This window comes from Podarcis pityusensis (assembly GCF_964106645.2).
Source record: "Podarcis pityusensis genome assembly, chromosome: 3".
NCBI lineage: Eukaryota > Metazoa > Chordata > Lepidosauria > Squamata > Lacertidae > Podarcis > Podarcis pityusensis.
The window spans coordinates 21,244,113-21,264,222 of record NC_138026.1 but is presented as its reverse complement, the minus strand read 5'-3'; the positions used below and the strand labels follow the sequence as shown (position 1 = coordinate 21,264,222).

The following is a 20,110-nucleotide window of genomic DNA, read 5'->3' as shown; positions in this document are numbered from 1 at the left end:
TGCAGCATCTCTAGAGGATGGTGACAAAGATGTTGAGGGATAAGAATTGCAATTTATTCAACCTAGAGAAGACTACAGCGAGTCATGATGGCTGTCTTCAAATACCTGAAGGACTATCATGCAGAAGATAGAACAGTTTTGTTCTCTGTTGCACCAGAGTACTGTACCAGCAGGCTGGGGAATAGAATCCTTTAATGCCATACTTGAAATGTAACTCTTTTTTGTTAACTTGGCACAATAGGGCATTTTATTAATTAACTGTTATGGATGTGTTCATGAATTCATTACAACTGCTTCTTTTAAGTCAAGGCATCTGGTATTAATTGAAGCCATCGGCCTTTCCCTTTCCTTCTCTCTCCTTTCCATTTTGCACTTGGGGAACCAGTTCAAGAATTAGCCAATATATCGGCAGTTCTGAAAATGGGTTGCATTCAACGTAGTACTAAATAGTGCTTTGCACAAATAAAACAGTTTCTTCTTCTCCCCCCCCCCCCGCAATGCCTCACCCCTAAATCTGTTCTGGATTTCCTCCCTCCCCTAATCTTCCAGAGCAGATTTGAGAGAGGATAGCCCAGGCTGGGGATGGGAGGTGGAGTGCAGATGGAGTCCCATTGCACACTCATAAGTTATTGCACACTCTTGCATTTATTTAGTTGCTTACTGCCCACTGGTTTAAAATATTTCTAGCTTATATAGTGCCCCCTTTTTTGGTTTTATTTCATTGAAAGCATGTCTATAAACATAAATGTGGGCATGTTCAAAGGTGGGTTGCTTGGTTTAACAGCATTTTGTAGTGTGACTATGCGTACATCTAGCTCAGGAGTCGGCAACCTATGGGCCACAAGTGGCCCATGGGGGTCATTTAACCGGCCCATGGACCCCCGCCACCTGCTTGGTTGGCTCCCGTGTGCCACGCTAAACTGGTGAGGAGCAGAGCAGGGACCACCTTCCACAACACTGGCCAGCTTCCCATTGGCTTCAGGAAGCTCCTGCAGCCAATGGGAAGCTGTGTACGCCTCCTCTGTGCCAGAAGGAGTGCCGGAAATAGTTTTTGCACATGTGTGCGCACACTCCGGCCCACCGCGGTGTCTGCGGGACCGTGAACTGGCCCAAGCCACAAAAACTTTGCCGACCCCTGATCTAGCTGATATTATTTGCTTTGTATTCCATTGGGGGAGGGGGAAATATCATACTTAAATAACTTTTTCTTGGAATGTTTGATTAGCTGTGCTTTTAGAAGAATATAACCTAGGTGTAGTTCATGAAGCATAACTTGAAAGTGTGCTCCCATTTACGTTCCATCTGCACTCTGCATTTAAAGTAGTATTACAGTCATACCTCTAGTTGCGTTAGGTTCACGTTGCATTTTTTTCTTATTACAAACGCGGCAAACCCAGAAGTGTTTACTTCCAGGTTCGCCACTATGCGCAAGAGCGATATGTGCGCTTTATGCATGCGCAGGAGCGATCTTTCGCGTCACATGCAGAAGCGGCGCTCCACTTACAGACTTTTTGGGGTGCGAACGGCACCCCAGAATGGCTCGCATCCGTAAGTAGAGGTACCACTGTACATTATCCCGAAAGTCACAGCTTGTTGAGGGTGCTGAGAGTTCCTAGGAAACCCCCATTCCCCCTCACAGAACCACATTTCCCATAGTTCCCTGGGAGGAGGGATTGGCTGTTAAGCCCCTCTGAGAATTGCAGTTCTGTGAGGGGACTCGGGGTCTCCTAGCCACTCTCAGCACCCTTAACAAACTACACATCCCAGGATTCCTTGAGGCAAGCCATGACTGTTAAAGTGCAGATGCAGCATTAGACAAAGCAAAGCTGAGGAGTTTAGCAAGTTGACTTATGCTAGACTTATTTGTCCATCTGGCCCAATATCAACTATTTTGACTGGTAACAGCCCTCCATGATTTCACTCTGGTAATGGATCCTTTAAACTGAACCTGCCAGGAATTGAACCTGGGATTTTCTGTATGTAAATTATCCATGGGCCTTCACCTTGGCAAATGGCGACACAGCCTCTCTGCTTATCCCTCAGCTCCCTGTCAGTGTCCCAGCTCTTCTATTACTTTCCTGATTTCTCTGCTTTCTCTCTCTGGAACACTCTGTTTTCTTCAGGAGAGACTGAGTATCACCAATGAATTTTAGCTCTTTAATATCCTTGCTACAGTTTTACCTGTTGGTTCCAGTTTAAGCTGTTGTGTTCATATCGACACAAATGTTAGTTTTGCATTAAGTGTAATAACAGGGGTCTTTTTAGAGGGACCTTATTTCTATCTATTTTAAGAAATTGGCATTTCTAATGTCATGTTTTTTAGAGTATTGAAAATCTGTGTACTTTGTTTCATAAACTATTGTCATCAGTATATTTTCCTTCTTTCTTTGCTAGCATGGAGGAGTCTATGTGAAACGAAGTGCCAAATTTAATGAAAGGAAAATGAGGAACAAGTTGCAAGCCCAGATAAAGGCTGGAACTCCAGTAAGATTATATATTTCCCGTGTGTGTGTGTGTGTGTGTGTTCGTGTTCTAACTGCCACGAGAATGAAAGTGACAAGAATGCTTGTCTCATATGTTGCCCCAGATGCATGGGTCACCTTTCTTCCCCCTGCTGAACAGATGAGTGGCTGGATTAGGATGTTTGTTTGTCTGTTGGTTGGTTGGTTGGTTTATACACCACGTGCATGCCAAAATGGCTTCCAGCATGGAGGAGTCTTAGGTTTGGCTTACACACTTCCTTTTTCTGTGAACGGATGTCTTCCACATGGTTAGTAGATAGCACTGTACCCTCCCAGAAAACTCTTGGTGTCAGAATATAAAACCTATTTCTGCAGTATCAACTTTCTCTGAATTAGGACTGGTGGTTGTTGCTGTTTTTGCAAATTAAATAATGCTGCTATTGCTCAGCTAATATGAAGTTTCATATAGGCTAAAAAAGGAGGTGATTGCTGTCATAACTCCCAATAGAGTGTCATGTGGATGCTCAGTCTTACAGCTTATCTGGAACCCTGTAACCGAGTGTTCATCATACCCACCAAAGCATCAGTTTTTGCATGTTGGAATCAGGAAGAAATCAGCAGCATTCCTTCCTTCCTTCCTTGTCAGCTGAGTGTCATACAAAGGATAGCATGTTCTCTTTGCTTGCCAATACCTATAGCTGTCACACACCAAACAAGGTTTGCTAGCCAGGGCTGTTAGGTTAATTTGTTCTAGTTGAGAAGGCAGCTTGTATTTCTTGGCCTTTGTATTATTTAAAGTTGCAGTACATTCAGTTGCAGCTGGTTAGGGATCTCTGGACAGGATATAAAGAGAGAGAGATTTGCTCACTAAACTGTGTTGGTTTACTTTCTCTGACTTGAACCATTTAGATATGTTCTTACACACAATTTTTGTTGCTTCTTCTGCTTATGTTCCTCTGTTAATTTTTCCTTGAAAATTCGGATTGCTTGAATATCAAGATTGCTCATCTTAACTGAAAACGACTGTTATTGCGTATCTTTACATGTCCTCTGTGTTTTATTCAACCCTCTTGTCCCCTCCCTATTGAGCACACACATACTGTACACACATACTTTGCTGTCATACTGTAGCCTAGAGATCATGTTGTGATGCTTCCTTTTTAAAAAAATTGTGCATATAAATGTTTTTTAATTCCACAGATGTATCTTGTGATTTTTCCAGAGGGAACACGGTACAACCCAGAACTACCAAAAACCATTGCAGATAGTCAATCATATGCTGATAAGGCAGGTAAGGTGAACTTCAAAGAATTTTGGGAAGCAGGGAACTTCGAACAGATAACATTCACTGTTGCGTAGACACAGCCCTACGGTTTAAGGATAACCAAGGAGAAAGGGACATTAGTTGAAAAAGAGTGAGGCTTGACCATAGGTGGGTGCTGAATATACACATAAAAGTGTGTGGTCTTAGTGTTTGTTCCTTTTCATTGGTACTGCAGGTAGCACTAATGTTTAAAGTATAGTCAAACAAGGAAACTTCACAAGGGGTATGTCCTTTGAGAGATTCATTGCAAGCAAACTGTGCTTGCTTGCAATAAATATTGTGCCCACGCGATTCCTCTGGCATGAGCTTTGCAGAGTACGCAATGTCATTGGAAGCCGATTGAAGTCTGAACGCTGTCTGTCCTTTTGGACAATGAAGGAAAGAACACCTTGAAAGCTACAACTGGTGTTTATAGTAATAAACACATAGATTACTATATACAGTGGTACCTCTGGTTACGTACAGTGGTGCCTCGCAAGACGAAATTAATCCGTTCCGCAAGTCTCTTCATCTTGCGGTTTTTTCGTCTTGCGAAGCGCGGCTCTTAGCGGCTTAGCGGCTATTAACGGCTTAGCGGCTTTAAAAAAAGGAAACAAACTCGCAAGAACTCGCAAGACGTTTCGTCTTGCGAAGCAAGTCCATAGGGAAAGTCGTCTTGCGGAACGACTCAAAAAACGGAAAACTCTTTCGTCTAGCGAGTTTTTCGTCTTGCGAGGCATTCGTCTTGCGGGGCACCACTGTACTTAATTCGTTCCGGAGGTCCGTTCTTAACCTGAAACTTTTCTTAACCTGAAGCACCACTTTAGCTAATGGGGTCTCCTGCTGCTGCCGCACCAGAGCATGATTTCTGTTCTCATCCTGAAGCAAAGTTCTTAACCTGAGGTACTATTTCTTGGTTAGCGGAGTATGTAACCTGAAGCATATGTAACCTGACGTACCACTGTACAGATACAGAGTATTAACAGCATGTACACTCTCTCAGCAAACTGCCATTAACCAATCCCTCACACTATAACCACCACAGACAGAGAGACTCTCTCAGAACGCAGGCATATACATATAGCTGCTCTGTTACAGTATAACACTGATTGGCTGAGCGCTCTGCCAAGAATATCTCACATGTCCGTGTGCACACATATATATTTGAGTCAGTATTTTAAAAATGGCAACTAATCCAAAGGACAGGATTCACCTAACAGGACCTTCTAGCAGAAGCCCTGTGAAAGGACTTCCCCTTGTGGAACAGGGCTTCCCCCGCTGCACCCCCTGAAATTTGCTCATGAGGAGACTTTTTCCACCTCGCAAGCTGAAGTTCTTACACAGATGAAACATTTATCATAGCGCAACATTGAATTACACCCAAAGAACTTAGAGTAAGCATTTTAAAATGCAATTTGCCAGGCATTTTTGGGTGACCATACTCCTTTTTAGAAGCTTTAATACAGTGAATATTTCCACGCTTCTGAATATTGTTAACAGTTTTCGATGCTTTCGTTGAGATTCCTGCGTTGCAAATGGTTATAATCCCTTCCAGTTCTGCGATTCTGTGATATATTAATATTATTATTTGCTGCGCTTAATTAGTCACTTACTTAATGAAAAGTAAACTCAGATGAATATAAACTGGACCAGGCTTTCCTGTAACAAACTCATGCACTTTGGTAGTTCAGAAAACAAGGTTCAACTTTCCAGGCAACAAACCTGCTACTTGACGTCTTTGTATGCTGGGTACATAAAGGTTTAGCTGCAAGTTCTGATAACCATGTATCGGTTTCAAGAATCACCATCTAGTTGGCAAGGCAAGAGGCCAGGCTCTCTTATCTTTTTAATTTTTCTGCAGTTGTAACATTCAGCCTAACAGTACAAGCTTTGTACTACAGAGCTTCATTGCTCTTCACTTAGAATATATTTTCAAGTGGAAAGAAATTGGAGCAACAGTGGCTGGTTATCGGACTTCCTTTCCTAGTCTAAACACAATAAAGCATTCAGAAACTTTTAATTGCTACAGAATTACTGCTGCTAGCGTTTTGGCTGGGTTTAGGCTTTGAGAACATACTAAACCATTTTTTTGTCCTGCATTGAATGCTAATTGGCTTCTGGACTCAAATCAAGGTGCTAATTTGACTTTTTAAAGCCAACTGCATTGCGACTGGATACCTTGGGTGTCTCATTTTTCTGCTTTGTTTTGTCTTGAACACACTGTTCAGGATCTGAGTTCTTGCCGCAGGTTCCACTAGCCTTGTTTTAATGATATGTACTACGTTAATGACTGGCACTTGTTTGAATTTGTTCTCTTCTTATGTTTTACTATTACGTGTTCTTATGTGAGCCACCTTGAATCCACCTTGTGGGAAAGAACCATTTTTAATACATAGGCAAATCTGGTGGTTCACAAGGCTACATCACAGACGAAATAACATTAGGAATAAATATGAATATCAAGGTAAAATTTATTCAAACAGAAGCAAATAAACAACAGAATGTTTTGAGAGCCTCCATTTAGAACACCAAAAATTAAATGCTTAGTTCTCAACAACATGTTTGGTAATCTTGCCAGTTATTATGAAGGCACAGAGCTCTGTTAAAATTCACAGACAGCTTTCTGGGTCATGTGGTCAGCATGACTAAACCGCTTCTGGCACGATGGGACACGGTGACAGAAACCAGAGCGCACGGAAATGCCGTTTACCTTCCTGCAACAGCAGTACCTATTTATCTACTTGCACTGGTGTGCTTTCAAACTGCTAGGTTGGTAGGAGCTGGGACAGAGCAACGGGAGCTCACCCCGTCGCGGGGATTCGAACCGCCGACCTTCCGATCGGCAAGCCCAAGAAGCTCAGTGGTTTAGGCCACAGCACCACTCGCGTCCCTTACAAGTATTATTTAGCAACATGGCAAGACTCAGTATTTATGCTTGGGGGGGGTGATATCTACTTGTTTCCACCCACCAAGCACCCTTCAGAGCAGACATGGGGGTTGCAGGGGAAGGAGAGGAAAGGGAATTCCTGTCAAACAATTGGACATGGGTTCCTAAAATAATAAGCAGATGTTCATGGTAGTCAGTGCTTACTGCCAAATCAGGCTTGTAATTTGACTAGCACTTTGTGACGCATGTCCAGAACAGCAGTCCCATTCTTGCATCATACATCTGGAAGGCCACAAGGGATTCAGATATGTATGTGCTAAAGTTGCAAACCTGTTCTTTGCAAGTGAGGTACATATTTTTCCTTGGTTATGCTGACCATTCACCTTCCTAGCCATTTTCACGTGTGGCTTTTTGTGTTATTTTGTGGATGTTTTATCGAAAGCTTGGGGCAATATTAGCCGAACTGAATGCTTGGTAATAAAAACAATTGCTGTCATAACACTGCGTCCGGCACACATGGGCTGGAACAACATCTCAGCAACACAAACACTGTGGCACTTTTGATACAAAATTCACATGCTAAAAAGCTGTGTTAGGTTTCAAAATATTTGCATAGTCTTGTATTGAATAAGTAAACATTTCTGGAATGGCTGCGATGGACCTGACATCAGTGTTGTCCTTGGTTGTAACAAGTGTTGAAGGAATACAGTTTGGTGGAAGCAGTAGAAAGAGAAAAAGAGAAATATTGTTTGCAGGAAAGTTGGTTAAGAGATGCAGCACATTCCTGTTGGTGTAGAAAATGAACTGTCTTTTAACTACTCTGTAAATGGAGGATTTGAAGGCAACCCTCTTTTATTCCAGTTGCTTTGTATGTAGTAGAATCATTGGAGCACTGAGCTGTAACCTAATATATCATGCTCACAGTCATGTTGTCAGATTATTATTTTTTACACAAAATAAGGGCAAGACTGAGACCTCCCTATTATTTTAATATTGATTTTGGATGGTGGCATTTTGTTAACAGCAGGATACTGGAATTCCAGTTAATGTTTCCAAAAATAAAATCAGGCTGTCTCTTCTTTAACTAAGGAACTTTTGTCTTGCTTTAGTTCACATTTTAAATTATTTCGTTTTCCTCTTGTTGAACAGGTTTTATTCCTCTCAGTTGCATTATGTTGTTTTATGTTTCAATATTGTGCTATAGTTCTAAACATGTTATGTATTCTGCCATGAACCCCATTTGCCGATGAAGATGGCACCTCATAATTTTTTTAAGGAATGTGATTGTGAGATTCATTGTAAGATCTTTTTGTACAAGGACTTGCAACTTACCAAAAGCAAATCTCTTTATTATAAATGCATAATAGGAATTTAGAGCTTTGTGTATTTCCGCTGCATATTAATATGGTTTAAATAATCTGAGAGTAACATATGAACCATAGTTTTGCTTGGGAGCAAAACTTAACAAAATAGGGCAAAATCTTTGAGGGCATGTAACTTAATTTAGGATGAAATGAGCCAACTGATATATCAGTAAAGCCCACCCAACCATCAGGACTCATCTGGGTTTCTCCTTGAGCTACTCAATTGAACCTGGTTACGGAAAACGGATGGAAGCAGTTGAATAGCCAATGTCCACAGCAGCTCTCTTTGGACGTGAAAGTAGTTATGGGTAAGGATTAGGGCAAACCTTGACATTAGGAAGCCCTAACTTGCAGGCTACAATTTCTCTAGTGTTCCCCATAGGCTGAAAGTTTATAAAAGGCAGACTTCAAATACTGGCCTCTTAAGACTTGAGGAATACATGAACGTATTGTGCAAGCTGGGAATACTGTTATTTTCCCATGGCTTTCTAGTGGGGGGAAATATTAAGGTCATCGTTTCTATCTATGCAGCACGGTGTACCATGGATATGTGTGATTGACAGTCTTTGATATTCTTTCACCTAGAATTCAATTTGCTTAAGATGCTTGCTCTTGAAATTTGATCTAAGCAGTGGCTTTCATTTTGTTTTTCTATGCGGGTTCTTTTGGTGCTTAGCTAGCGATCCTTGATGAGATCAGTGGTGGCAGACGGGCTTCAATGAAACAATGACTTGTTTGCCACAACCAATGTTTCCACCTTTGGTATGCAGAACAGTGTTGGATACATTTGTGTGTGGAATAAGTAAGACGCTGTGCGTCTTAGGATGCTGTTGCTGAGGCCCAGCAGGCCTGGCCGCACCCTCCATGAACTCTGTGTCTAACCTAGAACATGTCCCAGAATCCTCTGCAGTGCCCAGCAATTCTGTGGCAAATTGTATTAGGGTTCCCGGGCAAACAGTTCCTTGAAGTAGAAAGTTTTCAATACACTGGCCTTGTTCACGCATAACTTGAATCCAAGCCATGATTTAGTGTGAACAAGCAACTTCCAAGAAAGAGATTGTGGTTACTTTGCCCCCCTTTTGGCCTGTCCCTGTTTGCTGCTCCTTTTGTCTTAAAATATTGTCTGGATCTGAACTTGTGGTTGAGCTCTCTGAAACCAAATATGAGTTCCAAACTGTAGGGCAAATCTTGGTTACAGCTTGTGGTTTGTCTTGGGAGGGCTAAACCATGAGCCCAGCTTCAGACGATGCAGTAAGCCAAACCATGTCATGTCCTAGAGCAGGGATGGCCAACAGTTCGATCGCGATCTACTGGTAGATCCCCGGGAGGTTTTGGTACATCGCGGTCGATCGCTGGTTCCCTTTCCTCAGTGGTGGTAAAATAGAATCGGGCCCCACCCCCTCACCCCATCCTCCATTGCTGCACGATCTCCAGAACGGAAGACAGAGCTTTTGCAGTGATGCTGATTGTTTCCTTAGTGATCTTTTGGTGAGCAACTTTCCTCCTAAGAAAGCTCAGCAACCTTTCCCTGAATCCCTAAAAAAACAGAACTTTATTCCCTAAAAAAAGCTCAACAACACTTTGACCTGAACCCCTCCCCAAAAGGGGTAGATCACTGCCAGTTTTTTTATTTTGTGAGTAGATCGCTGTCTCTTAGGAGTTGGCCATCCCTGTCCTAGAGCACAATGACTGGAAGAAGAGCAAAGCTGCTGCAAAATTGGCTTTGGGTGCCCACATGATTTGGCTTAATGTTACGTGCGGACTGGACCCCTAATTTAATGTGACCTGCAGACTAGAGACAAACAGGAGTTAATATGTCACACTATCATCATACTCTGGAGGCTTCAGTTCTCCAGGAGAAAAAGCCACTTTTAATACATTTTCAGTATACTTTTTCTCTTGCTTAGGACTTGCTGTATTAAAACATGTACTGACACCACGGGTGAAGGCTACTCATGTTGCAATTGATTCGATGAGAACCTACTTAGATGCAGTTTATGACATTACGGTAGCATATGAAGGTACTGTGGACCAGAAAGGACAAAGGAAAGTGGCTCCATCCATGACAGGTGAGTTGGTGATGTTGAATTAATTTAAGCAAGAATGGGGAGTCTGTTTTGGACAGCGGGTTGGACCGAATTGTGGCCAACCCTCCACAAGCCATATTTGACAGGTGGGCGGGGCCTAGTATACAGGGATGTGAACAAAGCACTTGTGGAAGGTTTGGGCCAATGATGTATCTCAACTCTTGCCCATCATAGTTTTTAAAAACCAGCCAGAAGAGGTTGATTGGGTTGGTCTAGAAGTTAAATGCTTCTGTGCCAGCTGCCTTAAAGGAGGCGGTGGTGTAAGCCCTCAAGAGGACAGTCCTGAGGTTTGTGACAACTACTGCCCAGTTGCTAATATCCCCTTCTTGGGCAAGCAAACTTGAGATGGTTGTGACTGTTCACCTTCATTCAGTGCTTGGGGGGAAACTGATTACCAGGTGTCTGAATCATCTTCATGAGAGGTTTTTTTAGCAGAGACTGGGTAGCAACAGATTTCCTGCAATCAACAAGTGTGTGGCCTCTGAGGTTCTCTGACCAGGTATTTTAAGTTCATGTAGGCTTTTCTGCTCATAATTTTTAGCTGTCTCAAAATGGGTTTTATGAAGATTTTGACTTAATCTTTTGTTGTGATTATTCTCATCCATGGGGATGAAGGACGGTCCAAAATATTTTTTAATATACTTCTTGTTCAGGAGACTGGTGGGAAGTCACACGCTCTCCCTGTTCTGATGTTAATTTTGGTACTTAATGTCCATCCCATTATTCCTGACTAGAAAGTAATGTCGGGTCCATTTACCTCAGACCTGGGGGACTTTGGCCCTCCAGGTCTTGTTGAATTGCAGCTCCCATCAGCAAACACGGCCGATGGTTGTTCAAGAACCTTTGAAGGGCCAGCGTTTCCCCACATCTGATTTATCTGAACCTTACCCCCTTTTTCATTGTGGGTGATCGTGGGGTGATTCGCAGCATCTTTCAATGTGGCAGTGATAGCCAGGGTGACTGCAGCATCTACCCTAACCTTGGGAGATTAAACCCTCTTTAAAGGATTGTGGATATCTGTCCCTGTCTCCTGGGTCACTTCTCTGTCTCAAAATACTAAAAACTTTGAAATCATCCCTCTCTCCTATTGCACTCTGCCTTTGGCATACTTGCAAGATCTGACTAGTGCTCATTAATTTTGGAAAACAGCCCTTCAATCACTGTTTTGGATTAAAACCTACATGTCAACTCCTGGCCTGTGATGAAATCGGGTGCAGGGGCTACCAATATATTTAAGAATCTCACCTCTTTTGTCAAAACAAACGGGTGACGTAAGTGATTTTGTGTGTACTCCTAGGCGGGATTTTTCCTGTTTCAAAAAACGTAATGCATTTAAGCTAGTTTATATTTTAGTATTAGTCTTTTAATGTATTACACAAAACATAAACCCATTTGACAAGACTCAAACTACTACTTGTCTCTGAGCCTGTAACCTTTTGGATAGTTTTGTACTTTGCTTTCTTTTTATCCTTCTTTGGAGATAATGGGTGAAGAACACTGTGTCACATTACGATTCATTCCCATTCCTCAGTACCAGTAGTAGAAACATTGTAGTGCTAATGGTTTTGGTGTTCTTGCCATTTAATCTATCTGAAATTATCTTAGTTTTTCCTCCCGTTTCTCATGATTATGGTACTTCTGCAAGCAAACACAGATGCTCATTGATGTTTAGTTTCTACTCCTTTTATTTCCTATGACTGAAAGCCATCCTAGAAATAGTTCCTTTCAAGTTGGTTGCGCTTTTGTTCCCATGAGAATTTGCCTAACACATTCTAATCAGTTTCTGATTCACAGCAAGAAAGTTGTCCCTAATCAAAAGCTTGAGGGGTAATGTATGATTCTTAATTATGTTGCTTCTTGTGGAGGGAGCATTTTGCTTTATTCGTCCTTCCAAGAATAGCCTTTTGGCAACTTTGGAAGAATTAAGCAACCCATCAAATGCTGGCATTTCAAGCCAATATTCCTGAAGTTGGATGTAATTTGTACTTAATGAATTGTTGCAATGGGGTTTGGTTTTTTTAGCTTAATTACATAAGCCTTTGGGGAGTTGAGCCGATGTGAAATTAAGGGTCATGGGACTACGCAACCTTTAGTGGCTCTTATGATAGAATCCAGCTGTTCCTCCGCAAAAACAGGAATGCCATAAATTGTTCTTATCCACTGGTAAGCCAAAGTAGTTACAGTGACATTGTGTCTTTTGAAAAAAAATGAATTAGTCTTGCTAAGATGAACTGCGTACAATTAAAATAGTTCCTTGGTCAACTGGATATAATCAAGAGTTTCGTTCTCGCAACTGCATTGACTATTCGTTTTTTTAAAATTAGAATGGTATTAAGGCTAAGGGTAACATAGTATGCAGAAGTGAGAGTGGCAGTTTCTCCCACAGTGGTTTCCACACTTTGGACGAAAAGCTGGAGGACTGCCATGAGGCAGCTTTGATTTTATGTTGCGCCTTCCTTTTTGCTTTATCCCATGAGTACAGCACTGACACGGTTGAAACGGCGACCCAAGATATAATGCATTTCAAGGATTTGCAGGGCAAATTGGCACTTGGATGGCGAAGAGCTAAATGAGATTGCTTTGCATTGCTTGCACCTGCCCAGGACCCTAAAATAACCTCAGCTAGGGCAAAGGCAACATGCAACTCTTGTAATGATAGATGCTCCTGACCTACCAGTGTGTGGCAGAAGTATGGAGAGGCACATACCTCAAATACTCGTGTGAGTTAAAAGGGAAGGAGTGCAGAAGTCCCCAGTGTCCACTTTTCTTCCATGTTACATTCTAAATAAAATCAGAAGGATGCAAATTATTATATATATTGTTCCTGCAGAATGGTATTTTGTGATTAATGGACATCCAAAACACACAAACCATCAATAAAAGTAAAACTAAGGTCATGGTTTAAAATCCTTTCAGCTGTGCCTAGTGCTCTTGGTATCAGAATTCACTTAACGATACATACTACAGTTCTCGTGTTCCGTTTTCTGCATTCCTGAATTTCATTGCGACTTACAAGTCATATCTTGTTCCTGCTGGCTCTGAACTTTAACCCTGTGGAATTATTCGTGATTCTCTCCTCCCTTCCCTGCTGCCCGAAATACTACTTTATACTGTGATTCTCAAGATCAAATGGATTTAGTAGCTTTCATATGTGCACCTGAAGTTGGGTTTTTAGTTTGTGTGTGTTGATTTTCACAACTCCTATACTGAACTGTAAACCATTAGGCATCTGGTTGGCCACTGTGGGAACAAAATATTGGACTTGATGGGCCTTTGGCATGATCCAGAAGTGCTCTTCTTATGTTCCTAACAGTTTCATGTATTTGTGCAAGTTTTAGAAGGTGGTGATTTTGACTTCAATAGCCAAAGAAAGAGAGAGAATGTATGTGTCCACTTCAGTGGCACTTATGAAAGTAACACTCCTACCCTCTATTTTTCTAGATTGGAAAAGTATTTTAAAAGGGAAAAAATGCCGTATTTTTTGCTCTCACTTTTTCCCTCCTAAAAAGTAAGGGGAAATGTGTGTGCATCTTATGGAGCGAATGCAGGCTGCGCAGCTATCACAGAAGCCAGAACAGCAAGAAGGATTGCTGCTTTCACTACATAGTGATCCCTCTTGCTGTTCTGGCTTCTGAGATTCAGAATATTTTTTTTCTTGTTTTTCTCCTCCAAAAAACTGGGTGCGTCTTGTGTCATGGTGCGTCTTATAGAGCGAAAAATACGGTACATTTCATACATTATTTAAGGTTTAAGTAGACATTAATGTCTCTGAACATGGATGGAAACAGTGGTGTTATACTCTGCCTTGTGAGAGTACTTACCTTGAAAAGCAACCTAAAAATTTTTTTTTAAATAAAAAAAATTAATAAAATGAATTGTGATCTTTTTACTCAAAGTTCCGACCTTGGAGTAATTTTCAAAAGCCTGTTTCTTTTAAAGAATGCCGAATAACACTGCACAATTACTGGACTTGGCTTTAATTTTACTGAACGACAGTGGAGTTCCTGCTGATGGGACAAGTGTATTCATGATGCTCTTTTGGGTTTTGTAGACTTCCTTTGTAAGGAGTGTCCAAGAATCCATATTTATGTTGATCGCATTGCACTCAAAGATATTCCTGAAGAACAGATGTATATGAGAAGATGGCTTCACGAACGTTTTGAAATCAAGGATAAGTAAGTAAATACAGTGATGTGACACTGCTTCTGGAGCAGCATTAATACGGCTTGAAAGTTCCACAGAACTCAACAAAATCTTAACTGGTTATTGCATACCATCAGTGAAGGGTTGGATCCAGATTTTGCCTTCCATGGTTGAAAAGGCACCTTCTGGAAAAGCTTCTGATCCAGCAAAGGGGTGCTGCTGGTGGAGAAGGTAGAGACCTCTTTTGCCTGTTCATCTAGCACCCCCTATTACGCTCTTCTGAAAGGTTGGAGAACCTTCCGGAACAAGAAAGAGGTGGTGCTCTATGCTACGGGAGGAGTAGGGAAAGTAGACTTTGCTTTCGTTCAGGGGGTATTTCTGCTGGTGGGAACAAAGTTTGGATCCAATCTAAAATGTTTCCCACAGACCTTTTGCTTATATTTTATAAATGTGTGGATGCCCACGAGTTAATATAGCCAATGTGGACAAGGAGTTGGATTTGGATATGGGAAGCAGAGCTTCAAATCTTGGTTCCTATAGTAAGCTTCTTAGTGGCTATGAGTCTGCTCACCTTCTCTCAGGTTAAATTTACTTCCATGGGTGTTTCGGAGTATAAAATTCTCAAGCACCAAAAACTACAAAGCACAATGTTTTTAGAGCATACATTTTAGGATAGAGATAAACTGTTGAATTGGGACGCAGGTGGCACTGTGGGTTAAACCACAGAGCCTAGGGCTTGCCGATCAGAAGGTCGGCGGTTTGAATCCCCGCGACAGCATGAGCTCCCGTTGCTCGGTCCCTGCTCCTGCCAACCTAGCAGTTTGAAAGCATGTCAAAGTGCAAGTAGATAAATAGGTACCGCTCCGGCAGGAAGGTAAACAGCGTTTCCGTGCGCTGCTCTGGTTCACCAGAAGCGGCTTAGTCATGCTAGCCACATGACCCGGAAGCTGTACGCCGGCTCCCTCGGCCAGTAAAGCGAGATGATCGCCGCAACCCCAGAGTTGGCCACGACTGGACCTAATGGTCAGGGGTCCCTTTACCTTTACCTAAACTGATGAATAGTGAATTATCTTTGCTTGCTATTCCAGGCTGGATTTACATGACCATTTGCTACATAGCCTACCTGGGCAAAGCCAGGCTGTTCTCCTCACTTGAGTCTATTTTGCCCACTTGGGAGGAAAAAAGTGTCCAATTCACATAATGAAGTTTGCCAGTCCAACAGCTGCCTCTGCCCAATACTATTTGCACATGATAACGTGTGTGACATTTGTGTTCATCACCAAGCTATGATAAGCCTGTTACCTTTTTTTTATCCTTTCTTTGCTCCTAGGTTGCTAATAGAATTTTATGATGCAAAAGATTCTAAAAGAAGGAACAAGTTCCCTGGGAAATGTGTCCATTCCAAACTCAGTCTCAAGAAAACTTTGCCATCTTTGCTGTTTTTAAGTGGGCTGACTGTTAGTATGCTGCTGACAGAATCTGGACGGAAACTCTACGTGAAAACATGGCTCTATGGAACTTTGATTGGCTGTCTGTGGGTCAGCGTTAAAGCGTAAGGATCTGCACCTACAACCAGTGACGTTATTCTCCTGTCTTGCACATCACATCAAACTCTTTACTGAATTTATAAAATGTAAATAAAGCCTTATTAATGGAACATTGAATGAATTGAGACTTGTGACCTAAATCTGCCATGGTCAGTGTGGAGAACATGTATACGTAATTATGCTCCTGATTTTTCCCCTCAGAAAAAGCAGCAGAGAGCCAGAATTATAATGCATTTTCCCTCTATGGGTGGATATCTATCTATCTGCACATGATTTAATAGAACATGTGATTATAGATAAACAGCTGAAGTGGACCTCTGAATGTATTTACTGATATTACTTTAGGTTTATATATTTATTCCTGACCCACATTCTTTAGTTCACTATGGAAATTATCACAGCTACGTCACAAACTAAAAACCAAAGCTAATATCTCCCAACACATTTGTTTTCTATTTTTTTTTCCTTTTTAAATTGAGTTTCTCAAATTTACAAAGCAATTGGTAGAACATGAAAAGCTATTTTTAAAGAAAAAATATAGGTAAAAACTCTTCATGTGGAAATTACTTTAACATATGCATGATTTAATTATATAACTAGATGGCTTAGTTTTTGTTTGCAACATGTTTAATTTTATTCTCGAAAAGGGTTGTGTTCTTGATTTAAAACACCCTGTGTTGGTGCATAAATGATTTTATATATACAATATGTTCAATTAGTAAGTTGATAATTGAGGCTGTCTTGGTTGTAACCTACCTAGATTCGCAAAGAGCATATTGGTACATTTCAGCTACACAGTTAGTTTAAGTCATAATATGTGTGCCATAAACAGCAGTGCGCATTCCAGTTTCCTGTTACCCCAGGACCACTTCACACGGGGTGTTTTGTCCACAAAGAAGATGATTGCTTTTATCAGGAGCAACCATATAGTGTTACTTGTGAATGTTCTGCTGTGAATACACCAGCTGGGAAACAAGTGTTGGTAAAACATTGACTTGTGTGAAGTGGTCCTGAGCTACATGGAACCAAATGAATGTGCCTTGCCATGATTGATGCTGCTGTGCAGCTTGGAGTATATTTTATGGTAACAAGGAACATCAATGTGTTCTTGCCAAAATGTAGACTATGTGCCTTTTTAATCTACTGATCTTAAATTTAACCTAATATTTCACAGCCTGATCATTTAACACTGTAATTTTGGGGTATTTCCAAAGGTTTTCACAGTTGGCGTGCACTTGAACTTGAAGTATGCAGTTTTGCACTGTAGAATAATAGTGAGAGATGCATATTCTATTAGTATTTAATCCACTCACCAATATATTTTGTAAGAACCAGTGGTTCTTGTTGCTATTTGGTGATATATTGGGAAAATATTTCCTGTTGTCATGGGGCTAATTATTCTGTATCAACTAAGGGAAGGGATTCTATTTCGTATCTATTATTTTGTAAAAACAAAAAATCAAGATTCCACTATCAAAATGGAAAAAGATTAGAGGCTATTTTTATCTTTCTGAGTTTTTTTCACAAGAAGTTTCTGTTGGCCTTGGAATTGTTTAAGACCCAACATGAACTAAAATGCTTGCCTTAGATTTTTAAAATATTAAATGCGTTTAGCTTCAGCTATGATGAGTAAGAAACACCTTGTTCTTGTGTGTTCTCCTGGAAGTGTATAGTATACTTCATTTCAGATGTTCATTTACTTCATTATTCTGCCTTCTGGTTACTAGAGCAGACTTGCTGGTTAATGGAATAATCTATGAAAGAACAATGTGTTGGGTTTGTAGCCTCTGAGAAAGGATATGCTGTCAATCTCTGTGTCCTAGACCTGCGGAATTGCCTTCCAGTTTTACTGTAAAGCTTTTTTTGTTAATGGTTTGCCTATCAAACCTATGGGTATCATTCAACTCTACAACTAAAACAAGCTGCTTAAATTTAATGAGGCAGAACAATTCTTTGGAAGTTGAACAGAAACATTTTAACTGTTCACAGATTCCAGATTATCTGGGACACAAATCATCTCCTTCGCGAAGCTTTATTTTAAACTTAATATCTTTGGCAAGTTGATGTAGCTTCCCCCATGATTTGTTTATTTAAAAATTGCTATTAATTTGAGGCATTGGCTGCTATTTCAGAACATAAGTAGATACTGACTTATAATTTTTAAAAAGCAGTGTGGCAACCTACTGCCTGTTACTATTGTTTCTGAACTTTCAGAGTTTTAATACCTTACTCTATATAGACAGGTCACCACTAACGTTTAATGTAAATTGGGTCAATGAATATATCTTTATTGGATGTCCTGCTGCTACAGCAGTTGAGATACAAGTTTTCATCCGTTGGGTTGTAATTCTGCAAAAACAGAGAACATGCACACCCTTCAGACTTTCACACTGAATGGCTCTTTTGACATCTGAAGAAGGCCTTTGTAAGAGAACAAAACTAAGGGCAGACAATGTGATTGTCCCTTTGCCTTGCCTGACAGGAATACTAGAACTGAATCGCCTAATTTTGATGGAGCATTTATTTGTGGCAAGGCCACATTCCACATGTAGCCATAGACATAGGGGAGTCGCTTCCTCATGGTGTGATCTCATGCTGCAGAGGTTTGTGTGAATCAAGGGACCATCAGATTGGCAACACTAACTGAGCCAGGAGCAAAGTGATTGGGTACGAAAGATGCACATAATTAGTCCCACCCCTATGGTGGATTGACCCTCATGCTTCTCACTAGCGTGAGGTTACACCATGAGGAAGCAAGTCCCACACTGTTGCAGAGCCAGATGAGTTTTAAAGGCATGGATGCTATTGGCAACTTGGAGTGCAATTGACTTAGTTGCCTGTTCTGCTCTGGATATTCCACTGGATAAATCTTAGTATTTTTGTATTTCACATCATTTAAAAAAAAAAATGGCTGTGAAAGCTTCAAAAGTCACTTTACCTGAGACCTCTGGTTCTAATTTGCTTAAATTCCTTTGAGTATCACAAAGGCATAATTAGAAAGGGGGTTGTAAATGTGCAATGAAAATAGGCTCCTTTGAAAATGATTTTTTCCCTGTGCCAGCGTTACTCGATAATAGTTGTGTTCACCATATTCATTTTGCTAATTGGTGTTTCTGGTTTGGTCTCAGTTGTTCGGAAAGAGTTTCACTCTGTAAATGGTTTCGAATATTGCACATTTATATGTGCTGGCTGGTAATAAGTTCAAACTGCAAACTGCATTGCAAAAGCAGTGAGGTAAGAGACAAGTACCAAAGAGCGGTTTGGTGATTTTGCATTCATAGAGAGTCTCTATTTTGAATTGGGGTAATTATGTAGTTCACAGAAATGTTTCTTGCCGCTCACATAAATATTTCTTTGGGAAATGAACTGACAGCTTCTCTTGTCAGTTTAAATGTGAAATTTCTCCCTCTCTCATTGAAAGGGTTATGATCTGTGCTTATGGAAGAGATACTGTTTGTTCACATTGTGGAAACTTAAAGAGTTGATGCCAGGATTAAATTAAACATACATTCCAGTAGAAACTTCTTTGAAGGATTATTTTATTGATTTTGAATGTGTGTGATCGTAAGTAAATATTGAAACTGGAACAAACTTTCGCAAATGATTGCTGTGTCTGGCCCATTCTGTCATGTGAAAAGTCAGTCTCAATAGTTACAAGGCGTTGCTTGGTTTTAAAGTGCGCTTTAAGCCTTTAACAAACATGTATATTGCATGGCACGGCTGTGATGTTCCAAGGTATTCAGAATTTCTTTCATGGCCACTACATTGGCTCAACTTGGTTTGGTTTGGGTGTATTCTTTTTGGAGGTGTTTATCAACTGTGTTGGCCTGCATAGTGTTCATCATTATCACAATTGCACACATCCACAATGTGAAGATTTACATTGTTTTATTCTGGTTCAGAAAGTGGGGCTTTAACAGAGTTTGGGTGCTCTAGAGCAGTGGTTCCCATTTAGGGATCTGGGGACCCCCGAGAGTCTGCAGAACACACCCAGGGGGTCCATGGCACCATCCCCTGCCAGGGACTCACTTTTTTTTGTTAATTGCACAGTGAAAGCCACAACCTCACTCCAAATAAGTACTGTTTTTAACTAATTAATCGCTTTAAGCCTAGGATGAAATTTGCACACAGGAGGACTAATTAATAATAACAAATTACTACTATTAAAAGGGACGCAGGTGGCGCTCTGGGTTAAACCACAGAACCTAGGGCTTGTCGATCAGAAGGTTGGCGGTTTGAATCCCCGTGACAGGGTGAGCTCCTGTTGTTCGGTCCCTGCTCCTGCCAACCTAGCAGTTTGAAAGCACGTCAAAGTGC

The 20,110-nt window shown here is 41.0% G+C and overlaps 1 protein-coding gene across 1 annotated transcript in view; it reads left to right on the top strand.

Moving 5' to 3' along the window:
• Window positions 1-19,314, top strand: part of AGPAT5 (1-acylglycerol-3-phosphate O-acyltransferase 5) — a 31,772-nt gene extending 12,458 nt beyond the window's left edge. Inside the window, exons 5-9 of the mRNA XM_080999295.1 lie at window positions 2,395-2,484; window positions 3,663-3,753; window positions 9,924-10,085; window positions 14,155-14,278; window positions 15,577-19,314. Of these exons, the coding sequence (XP_080855421.1) occupies window positions 2,395-2,484; window positions 3,663-3,753; window positions 9,924-10,085; window positions 14,155-14,278; window positions 15,577-15,802 (693 nt within the window). The 3' untranslated portion in view covers window positions 15,803-19,314. The remainder of the gene's footprint in view (window positions 1-2,394; window positions 2,485-3,662; window positions 3,754-9,923; window positions 10,086-14,154; window positions 14,279-15,576) is intronic.
• The last annotated feature ends 796 nt before the right edge of the window (window positions 19,315-20,110 follow it).